Genomic DNA, 11,008 nt, shown 5'->3' with positions numbered 1-11,008 from the left:
GTAATCCCAACACTTTGGGAGGCCGAGTTGGGCAGATCACGAGGTCAAGAGATTAAGACCATCCTGGCCAACATGGTGAAACCCTGTCTCTACTAAAAATACAAAAATTAGCTGGGCGTGGTGGCACGCACCTGTAGTCCCAGCTGCTCGGGAGGCTGAGGCAGGAGAATTGCTTGAACCCAGAAGGTGGAGGTTGCAGTAAGCCAAGGTCACACCACTGCATTCCAGCCTGGTGACAGATTGAGACTCTGTCTCAAAAAAAAAAAAGAGTGGGTATCATGGTAGGAATAAACTGCACACAAGTCAGACAAAAGTTGCAAGGCATCTGCCAGTATAAACAAGTTTCCTCTGAGACATCTGGCCATGGGTCAGACACTTAAGCATTAGGCTGTGGGCCAGGAAAAATAAATGTCCAGTGAAAGGCTACTGTAAAGACCCACAAGCCCCTCCCCTAGAGCCCCATTAGGGTGAGACTAGAGTTTATAGCCATTCTCCTGAGAGACCTCAAGGTCCAATTAGAAGAGAATTACAACATTTGTTATATAGAAGGCATTTTCCAAAGGGTAGTTCAAACATAAAAGATAGAGTCTTCCTTTGGATATAAAACAAAATCTCAAGATACATCAAAACTGTTTTGCTTTTACTGAATAATTTTTGTGCATGTGTGTTGTTGCTTTAGCTGCAAGTGGCGAACAAGCTGTGATTTTCTTTTTTTCCTTTCCCCACTTTTTTTTTCTCTTTGAGACAGTCTCGCTCTGTCGCCCAGGCTGAAGTGCCTGATCTCGGCTCACTGCAACCTCAGCTTCTCGAAGCTGGGATTATAGGTGCCTGCCACCACGCCCAGCTAATTTTTGTATTTTTAGTAGAGACGGGGTTTCACTGTGTTGCCGAGGCTGGTCTCGAACTCCTGGTCTCAAGTGATCCACCCATCTTGGCTCCCAAAGTACTGGGATTACAGGCGTGAGCCACCACGCCCGGCCAACTCTGATTTTCTAACTTGCCCCATGTATTAGGGTCATACTGGGGAAAAAAACAAGTCAGAACCATTGGAGCCACGTGTACAGATGCGCAGTAGCCCTGCTAGCAACACTGCTGCTCGCTTCCGCTCTTAGGAGAGATGAGTTCAGCAGGTGTCTGCCCTTGCTCTAGCTGTCTCTGATTCCCCCCAACAGATGCACCATCATTTCACTCCATTAGTTTCACTTTGGATATCCATCGTTAGATTAAAACCAGCAGGCCAAAAAGCTAACTTGAGGAAATGCTTTCACATCCACAGTGTTCTCATAGGGTCAGTATCATTTAGTCATGACAGGACCGTGGTTGCAGGGGACAGAATGAAGCGTCATCCTTAACTGGCCATCCAATGTCATCAGCATGAACAGGAGGACTTTATATGATATTATCTGATATTTTCTGAATTTTTATTTATTTATTTTTTGAGACGGAGTCTCGTTCTCTCACCCAGGCTGGAGTGCAGTGGCGCAATCTCAGCTCACTGCAAGTTCCACCTCCCGGGTTCACGCCATTCTCCTGCCTCAGCCTCCTGAGTAGCTAGGACTACAGGTGACCGCCACCATGCCTGGCTAATTTTTTGTATGTTTTTAAAAGAGACGGGGTTTCACCGTGTTAGCCAGGATGGTCTCAATCTCCTGATCTTGTGATCCACCCGCCTCGGCCTCCCAGAGTGCTGAGATTACAGGCCTGAGCCACCGCACCCAGCCGTTTTCTGAATATTACCTTACAAATGCTGCTTTATTTATAACTAAAGAATAGGGACCCTGTCTTTTAAAGATTTATATATCCTCAAGAAAAGGTTTTTCATATTAAATCCATTAATAATATCTAGTGGCTAACCTGGAAATTCCATTTCTAAGTACTTATCCAAAGTAAAGTTTTGTTTTTTTCTTTTTTTTTTTTTGAGACGGAGTTTCGCTCTTGTTGCCCAGGCTGGAGTGCAGTGGTGCGATCTTGGCTCACTGCAACCTCTGCCTCCTGGGTCCAAGCAATTCTCCTGCCTCAGCCTCCCAAGTAGCTTGGTTTATAGGCATGCGCCACTACACCTGGCTAATTTGGTATTTTTAGTAGAGGTGCGGTTTCTCCATGTTGGTCAGGCTGGTTTCAAACTCCCGACCGCAGGTGATCGGCCCGCCTCAGCCTCCCAAAGTGCTGGGATTGCAGGCGTGAGCCACCACGCCCAGTCAATAATTTTTTTTTTTTTTGAGACAAGTCTCAATCTGTTGCTCAGGTTAGAGTACAGTGAGGTGATCACAGCTCACTGCAACCTCTGCCTCCTGGGTTCAAGTGATTCCTGTGCCTCAGCCATCAAAGTAGCTGGGAATACAGGTGCACACCACCACACCTGGCTAATTATTTTGGTATTTTTGGTAGAGACCGGGTTTCACCATGTTTGCCAGGCTGGTCTTGAACTCCTGGCCTAAAACGATCCCCTCAACTTGGCCTCCCAAAGTGCTGGGATTACAGGCATGAGCCACTGAGCCAGGCCAGAGAATTTTAAAAGTATGAAGTTGTATGCAGAAGAATGTTCCTTGAAGACAAAACCAAAAAATCTGAAACGAATGTCTTGTTGGTAGATATATAATACAATACTTTTTTTTTTTTTTTTTTTTTTTGAGGCGGAGTCTCGCTCTGTCGCCCAGCTGGAGTGCAGTGGCCAGATCTCAGCTCACTGCAAGCTCCGCCTCCCGGGTTTACACCATTCTCCTGCTTCAGCCTCCCGAGTAGCTGGGACTACAGGCGCCCGCCACGTCGCCCGGCTAGTTTTTGTATTTTTAGTAGAGACGGGGTTTCACAGTGTTCGCCAGGATGGTCTCGATCTCCTGACCTCGTGATCCGCCCGTCTCGGCCTCCCAAAGTGCTGGGATTACAGGCTTGAGCCACCGCGCCCGGCGTGGTTTCATTTCTTACCTCGAAACTTGAATCTATTTGAATGTGATCAACCATTCCTTAAAATGAACACAAACACACAGGAAAAAATTGGTGAACTATGTCCATCAAAATATAAATATTTTGGCCACGTGTAGTGGCTCATGCCTGTAGTCGCAGCACTTTGGGAGGCCAAGACGGGTAGATCATTTGAGGTCACGAGTTCGAGACCAGCCTGATCAACATAGTGAAACCTGGTCTCTACTTAATCCTAACACTTTGGGAGGCCGAGGCAGGCAGATCACAAGGTCAGGAGATCAAGACCATCCTGGTTAACATGGTGAAACCCCATCTCTACTAAAAATCCAAAAATTAGCCGGACGTGGTGGCGGGCGTCTGTAGTCCCAGCTACTCTGGAGGCTGAGGCAGGAGAATGGCGTGAACCCGGGAGGCGGAGCTTGTAGTGAGCCGAGATCGCGCCACTGCACTCCAGCCTGGGTGACAGAGCGAGACTCTGTCTCAAAAAAAAAAATACAAAAAAGGCCAGGCGCAGTGGCTCAAGCCTGTAATCTCAGCACTTTGGGAGGCTGAGGTGGGCAGATCACCTGAGGTCAGGAGTTCGAGACCAGCCTGGCCAACATGGTGAAACCCTGTCTCTAGTTAAAATACAAAAAGTAGCCAGGTGTGGTGGCGGGTGCCTGTAATCCCAGCAACTCAGGAGGCAGAGGCAGGAGAATCGCTTGAGCCTGGGAGGTGGAGGTTGCAGTGAGCCAAGACCGTGCCGCTGTACTCCAGCCTGGGCAACAAAGTGAGACTCCGTATCAAAATATAAATTAAAAAATATAAATATAAAAACACAAAAAAGCCGGGCATAGTGGCTCATGCCTATAATCACAGCACTTTGGGAGGCCGAGGTGGGCAGATGACTTGAGGTCAGGTGTTCCAGACCAGCCTGGCCAACATGGCGAAACCCTGTCTCTACTAAAAATACAAAAATTAGCTGGGTTTGGTGGCTTACACCTGTAATCCCCACTACTTGGGAGGCTAAGGCAGGAGAATTGCTTCAACCCAGGAGGCAGAGGTTGCAGTGAGCAGAGATTGTGCCATTGCCCTCCAGCCTGGGCAACAAGAGTGAAACTCCATCTCAAAAAAAAAAAAAAAAAAGAATTCAAAAAATTAGTGGGCTGTAGTGGCGCATGCCTGTAATCTAGGCTACTTGGGAGGCTGAGGGAGGAGAATCGCTTGAACCTGAAAGGTGAAGATTACAGTGAGCTGAGATCGTACCACTGCACTCCAGCCTGGGTGACAAGAGTGAGAATCCGTATCAGAAAAAAAAAACAAAAAACAAAAAAAAACACTTCTATTTGGGGGACCAAAAAAAAAAAAAACAAAAATGGAACAAAAGGGATTTAAGGAAATTGAAAGTCAACAGGCTAATAATGCCAATAAATAATGATGGAGCAAAGAAATCTGTGTTGGCCAAATAACAGCAATGTGTTTTTTAATATTTTTTCGAAATTTAGACAAAGTTTTCCAGTACACTGAGACACTTCTACTATCAAGACTGTAATAGTGGCTGAGCACACTGGCTTACGCCTATAATCCCAGCACTTTGGGATGCCAAAGCAGGAGGATCGCTTGAGCCCAGAAGTTCAAGTCAAGTCTGCAAAAATAGTATAAAACAAAATAAAAAAAGAAGCTAGGCATGGTGGTGTACATCTGTGAGCTGTGACTACCCCACTGCACTCTAGCCTGGGTGACAGAGCAAGACCGTGTCTCAACAACAACAACAACAAAACTATAATAAAGAATAAATGACATTCAGGTAAGTGGGATATTAGGTGTTCAATAAACATACGTTATTCCCTCCCTATCTCCATAGACTCATCAATTTTATTTTATTTTATGTTTTTTTTTGAGATGGAGTCTCACTCTGTCGCCCAGGCTGGAGTGCAGTGGAAAGCTCCACCTCCTGGGTTCACACCATTCTCCTGCCTCAGTCTCCCGAGTAGCTGGGCCTACAGGCGCCCGCCACCACGCCTGGCTAATTTTTTTGTCTTTTTTTTTTTTTTTAGTAGAGACAGGGTTTCACCATGTTAGCCAGGATGGTCTCGATCTCCAGACCTTGTGATCCACCTGCCTTGGCCTCCCAAAGTGCTGGGATTACAGACGTGAGTCACAGAGCCTGGCCGAATCTTTTTTTTTTTTTTTTTTGAGACGGAGTCTCGCTCTGTTACCCAGGCTGGAGTGCAGTGGCCGGATCTCCGCTCACTGCAAGCTCCGCCTCCCGGGTTCACGCCATTCTCCTGCCTCAGCCTCCTGAGTAGCTGGGACTACAGGCGCCCGCCACCTTGCCCGGCTAGTTTTTTGTATTTTTTAGTAGAGACGGGGTTTCACCGGGTTAGCCAGGATGGTCTCGATCTCCTGACCTCGTGATCTGCCCGTCTCGGCCTCCCAAAGTGCTGGGATTACAGGCTTAAGCCACCGCGCCCGGCCCGAATCAATTTTTTTAAAAGAGAAGTTTTGATTAGAATCTTTAAAAATATTGCTGGGCGCGGTGGCTCAAGCCTGTAATCCTAGCACTTTGGGAGGCTGAGACGGGCGGATCACGAGGTCAGGAGATCGAGACCATCCTGGCTAACACGGTGAAACCCCATCTCTACTAATACAAAAAACTAGCTGGGCGAGGTGGCGGGCGCCTGTAGTCCCAGCTACTCGCGAGGCTGAGGCAGGAGAATGGCGTAAACCTGGGAGGCGGAGCTTGCAGTGAGCTGAGATCCGGCCACTGCACTCCAGCCTGGGCCACAGAGCCAGACTCTGTCTCAAAAAAAAAAAAAAAAAAAATCAATACTTCTCTTTCCAAAAAAGGAGGATTTAAATATATCAATTTCTTGAGTATTTCTATTATTTTCATTGTTGCTTAATATTACTCATAATAATGAAAATGTATTTGCTCTCTTTCAAACATAGTTTTAATTAGTTGCACAGTATGCCACCTTATAGCCTGATGTACTTCAAATTTCCCTATCTATGAAAGCTAAATTTGGATATTATCATCTCAGTATATTATAATCTCTGTCTTTAAATCTGTCTAGGGTTCTACCTTTTCTGTAACTCTTAGTGAATCTCACTATAGTCCTCCTTCCCTTTAAAAATGCAGTGATAGGCTGGGTGCAGTGGCTCTTCCCTGTAATCCCAGCACTTTAGGAGGCTCAGGTGGGAAGATTGCTGGAGCTCAGGAGTTCGAGACCAGACTGGGCAACATGGCAAAACCCCGTCTGTGCAAAAAATACAAATATTAGCCCAGCATGGTGCCATATGCCTGTAACCCAGCTCCTTGGGAGGCTGAGGTGCGAGGATCCCTTCAGCCCCGGAGGTCAAGGCTGCAGTATGCCACTACCCTGCCACTGCACTGCAGTCTGGGTAATAGACTGAGACCCTGTCTTAAAAAAACAAAAGGCCAGGTGTGGCGGCTCACACCTGTAATACCAGCACTTTGGGAGGCCAAGGTGGGTGGATCACCTAAGATCAGGAGTTTTTGACTGGCCTGGCCAACATGGTAAAACCCTGCACAAAAATTGGTCAGGTGTGGTGGCAGACACCCATAATCCCAGCTACTCAGGAAGATGAAACAGGAGAATCACTTGAACCTGGGAGGCAGAGGCTGCAGTGGGCTGAGATTGCACCACTGCAGTCCAGCCTGGGCAAGGCAGAGTGAGACTCTGTCTCAAAAAAAAAAAAAAAAAAAAAAAAAAAAAAAAAAAAAAAGAAAAGAAAACAAAGGAAAAAAGAAAATAAAAGAGAAAATCAGTGATAGGTGAGGCAGCTCATGCCTGTAATCCTAGCACTTTGGAGGCAGAGGTGGGAGGATCATTTGAACTCAGGAGTTCAAGACCAGCCCAGGCAACATAGTGAGTCTTCTTCTCTACTGAAAATTATTTTTAATTACGCCAGAGTGCTGGTGTGTACCTCTGGTTTCAGCTTATTTGGCAGGCTGAGGTAGGAGAATCACTTGAGCATAGGAGATCAAGGCTGCAATGAGCTGAGATCATACCACTGCACTCCAGCCTGGGAGACAGAGTGAGACCCTACCTCAAAAATAAAAATCAATCAATAAATAAAAAGTCAGTGATGGAGTTGATGGATTCGAGGTTGAGAACCCCCAGTGTGAACCCATTTGGAAAAAACTCAAACTGTATTCTTCCTCTGCTTCACACCAAAACCACAACAATCAACTCAGAAGACTTCTGTGGCCTCAAAATATGAGATTTCTCCCCATCAACAGCAAGGAATCAGTTCTGCAGCAGACACCAGCTGGGTGTCCACCAATTCGATTCTAACACTATACACCATGACATAGTGTCATCCCACAGGTTGAAGCCTCAGCCCCCAAAACTGCTCCCCTTTCAGACACCAGTCACAAGTCCCAGCCTCTAGAACTTCTGACTGACAGGTTCAATTCGGGGTTCCTACAACCCCCTCTTTGGGTTAGATTAATTTGCTAGAATAAGATGGCTCACAGACCTCAGGGAAACACATTTACTGGCTGATTATAAGGATATTCCAAAGGATACAGATGAAGAGATGCCTAGGGCGACGTATGTGGAAAGGGGCAGAGACCTTCCATGCCCTCCCTGGGCACGACCCTCCAGGAACCTCCATGTGTTCGGCTCTCTGGAAGCTCTCCAAATACACTCCTTTTGGGTTTGTAAGGAAGCTTCATTATCCAGGCATGATTGATTAAACCATTGGCCACTTGCCATCAACTTAATCCTCAGTTCCCTCCACTCCCCAGGGGTGGGAGGGTAGGGGCTGAAAGTCCCAACCCTCTAATCCTGCCTTGGTCTTTCTGATGACCAGCCCCCATCCTGAAGCTATTGGTCAATTGCTAACATATAAAAACCCAAAGGCTGAGTGCGGTGGCTCATGCCTGTAATCCCAGCACTTTGGGAGGCCAAGACAGGCAGATCACCTGAGGTCGGGAGTTCCAGACCAGACTGGCCAACATGGTGAAACCCTGTCTCTACTAAAAAAACAAATACAAAAATTAGCCAGGCGTGGTGGCGCATTCCTGTAGTCCCAGCTACTCGGGAGGCTGAGGCAGAAGAACTGCTTGAACCCGGAAGGCAGAGGTTGCAATGAGTGCAGATCGCGCCACTGCACTCCAGCCTGGGTGACAGAGCTAGACTTCATCAAAAAAAAAAAAAAGAAAGAAAGAAAGAAGAAAGAAAGAAAGAAAGAAAAAAGCCAGTACTTAGGAGATTCCAAGGATTTTAGGAGTTGTATGCGAGGAAATAGGGACAAAGACCATATCTGTATTTGAGAAAATCACAGAACCGTATGAGAATTTAATTCAATACTGACATGGAAACTGGCCGAAGCATTTACTCACAGATGTCTGGGCAAATCCCTGGTCCTACTGGTACAAACTATTGATCAAGCCCCCAATCTCATTCCTACCCTAAAATACAGCAAAGCTAAAGATCTTATCACCTATTTGGACTGAGATTAACACCATCCCATAAACTGCATGGCTTTCAATCCCAGGGCTGTGGTGTGTGATGCCACATAGAATATGCACTAATCTCTCCAGCAATTGAGTTGTTAGGGTAAAGGCTCTTTTTGCCTTCTTTCTTTCACGGCCAAGAAAATTAAGGAACATGGACACAAAGGATGAGGTCGGAGCGGACGTTTAATAAGCAAAAGAAGAAAGCTCTGCCCAGCGGAGGGGACCCGAAAGAGGGTTGCCAACTAGGAGGCTGAATCTGGGGCTTTTATGAACCGGGAAGGGGAGGAATGTGCTGACTGGTCGGTCTGTGGGCTGTCTGGGAGAAAGCACTACTCAACTTGGCCCTGGGACCTTAGCCCAGGACCAATCAGGGGCTGAAGTGAAAGTTTGGCCCAGGACCAATCAGGGGCTGAAGTGAAAGTTTGGCCCAGGACCAATCAGGGGCTGAAGTGAAAGTTTGGCCCAGGACCAATCAGGGGCTGAAGTGAAAGCTTGGCTCGGGACCAATCAGGGACTGAAGTTATGATTCAAAGAGGTTGGGCTCACAGTCTAAAGCATGTCCAAAAAAGGAAAGTGGCCGCCGGAACCTGTTAGTCCAAGCTGCACCATTTTGTAAGCCCCCACCATTTCACAGACCCTGGTCAGAGGGAAACATTCCATTGTGGTTTGGGCTGTGAGAAACATCCTTCCCAACCGCCTGACTTCCTTATCACATCCTGCTGGGCAAAGGCCCAAGAAACATGCTTATAAACATTCTCCCAGGCAACAAGCCATACCGCCCAGACCCCTCCTGCTCAGGCCTGTAGTTACCCCAGCCTGTGAGCGGCAATGGGCTCTGGGATTTAGTTGGTCCCCGCCATAGAGCTGCCAACTCTCTTCTTTAACCCTCACCTTTCCTTCAAAATCTAACAGCCCACCGTGTATATGCCCACAAAAGAAGCGACTATTTGCTGGAAGCCCGCTGGTCACACAAAGGACAAAGGCGTTTCTATGTTGGGCCTCGGTCCCTTATCTGTGCAGCTGAGGAATGTCTTCAGAACAACGCCCTGTGGGAGTTTTCCTTATCTGTGCCTGCAGCCTGATTTTTCTGGCTGTTTCTCTGTTTAAAGGAGTTTTATCAAGGACCCACCCTAACTGCCTAACGGGTTTTTTTCTCTCAAGGGAACACACAAAGCCCCAATCGCACACACACCTCCCCATATCCACTTCCCCACTGCCCCACAGACAATCACACTTTCCTCTCTCACACACACCAAGGGGCCATACAAGTTGCACCTGCACAGCCACAGACCTGCAACTCACGCACACACGGTACAGCACACACAGGTAAAGTCACACACCCACCCCGGGACACGCAGTCCAACCACACAGTCACCGGTTCTCCACATCCGCACGCACCACGAGGCTCGTCCGGGACACACACCCACTCCGGGCGCGCAGTCACAAGCGCCCACCTGATCACCCAGAGTCAGCACCACACAGCCGCAGTCACAGACCACGAAGACCCGCGGCAACCATGGCGATCACACACGCAAAGTCCTCTCCTCAGCCCTCCACACACAAAATGACCGGAGCCGGATTCCTCACCCTCAGCTTTCCGCGGCAGCTAATTCGGCACAGCAAACGGTCCCGCCACCTGGCTAAGAGGAAGCCGAAATCTCGCGAGACGTGGTGTCGGCCTGCGGGATCCTCTGGGAAATGTAGTGCAGAGCCCGACTGCGGGCTTCCCTACGCCTCTCATCGCCAAGCCGGGCTTGTTTCCATTTACCGCTCCTCTGCACCGAGGATCGCAGAGCCCTCATGCCGAGCGGCTCGCTATGGGGCTGGCTCGCCCGCTAGAGTGGCCAGGCCTCATTATCCCTGGCAGCTCTGTTATCTGGGGTACGACACAGGAAAACGTGCTTCCGGTTCTCGGCGGAAGTAGCTGCAAGCGGTAGAACCGATGGGAAATGTAGTCCAGGGCAGAGACGTGGGCAACCCAGCCACGATACGAGCCAAAGCATTCTTCGCTCCAAGCCTGGTCCTGGCTGTTAGTTTGGAACTCACACACGCAGATGCTAACTCGCCCTCAGAATGCAGAGAGGATGAAACACTGACCGGACAGTTCAATCTGTATATGGGTGAGTCCAGGGCTTAGTCTGCATTGCGCTGAAAATGAAGGTGAAGGTGGAGGTGGGACCTGATAGTCTCGTCCCGGATCGGGTTGAAGAAGCGGAAGGAAAGGAATCAAAATCGTGGATGGGATGAGATTGTGCGCGGATGCTCTCTGGGAGCGGTTCGTGGGCGACGAGGGCCCGAAGATGCTGCCTTGTGATCGCAGGTGTGAGTGGAAGCTGTGTGAGTGTCAATGTCGATTGCCTGTTTGGGAGACCAGCATTGTATCTTTGTATCAGGTAGTAACCTTGGAGCCAGGTATTTGTAAAATTATGGTAAGAGGGCATCATTCTGGAGCATCGATTTTATTTGGAGGTTGAACAGGAGAGGGAAAAACAACCTAATATCTGATAAACAACATAAATAGATTTTTATGTTAAAACAGTTATATTTATTATGGGCTAGAATGCAAATCCAACATGCCTTTTAAAGCAAGAAAGAATATTTCTTTTTTTTTTTTTT

The 11,008-nt window shown here is 48.0% G+C and overlaps 1 protein-coding gene across 7 annotated transcripts in view; it reads left to right on the top strand.

Moving 5' to 3' along the window:
• The first annotated feature begins 8,949 nt into the window (after positions 1–8,949).
• Positions 8,950–11,008, top strand: part of LOC117092404 — a 41,715-nt gene continuing 39,656 nt past the window's right edge. For 3 of the 7 annotated variants that reach the window (XR_004440786.1, XR_004440787.1, XR_004440784.1), the window contains exon 1: positions 9,991–10,712. Coding sequence is in view for 1 of the 7 variants with exons in the window: in XM_033225908.1 (XP_033081799.1) it covers positions 10,335–10,512 (178 nt within the window). In the remaining 6 variants the exon portion in view is untranslated. Of the gene's footprint in view, positions 10,786–11,008 lie in introns of all 7 variants that reach the window. The other 4 variants (XR_004440785.1, XR_004440783.1, XR_004440782.1 and 1 more) reach the window with 3 other exon arrangements.

This window comes from Trachypithecus francoisi, unplaced genomic scaffold (assembly GCF_009764315.1).
Source record: "Trachypithecus francoisi isolate TF-2019V2 unplaced genomic scaffold, Tfra_2.0 Lachesis_group12, whole genome shotgun sequence".
NCBI lineage: Eukaryota > Metazoa > Chordata > Mammalia > Primates > Cercopithecidae > Trachypithecus > Trachypithecus francoisi.
The sequence above is the reverse complement of the archived record's forward strand: the minus strand, read 5'-3'. Positions and strand labels throughout refer to the sequence as shown.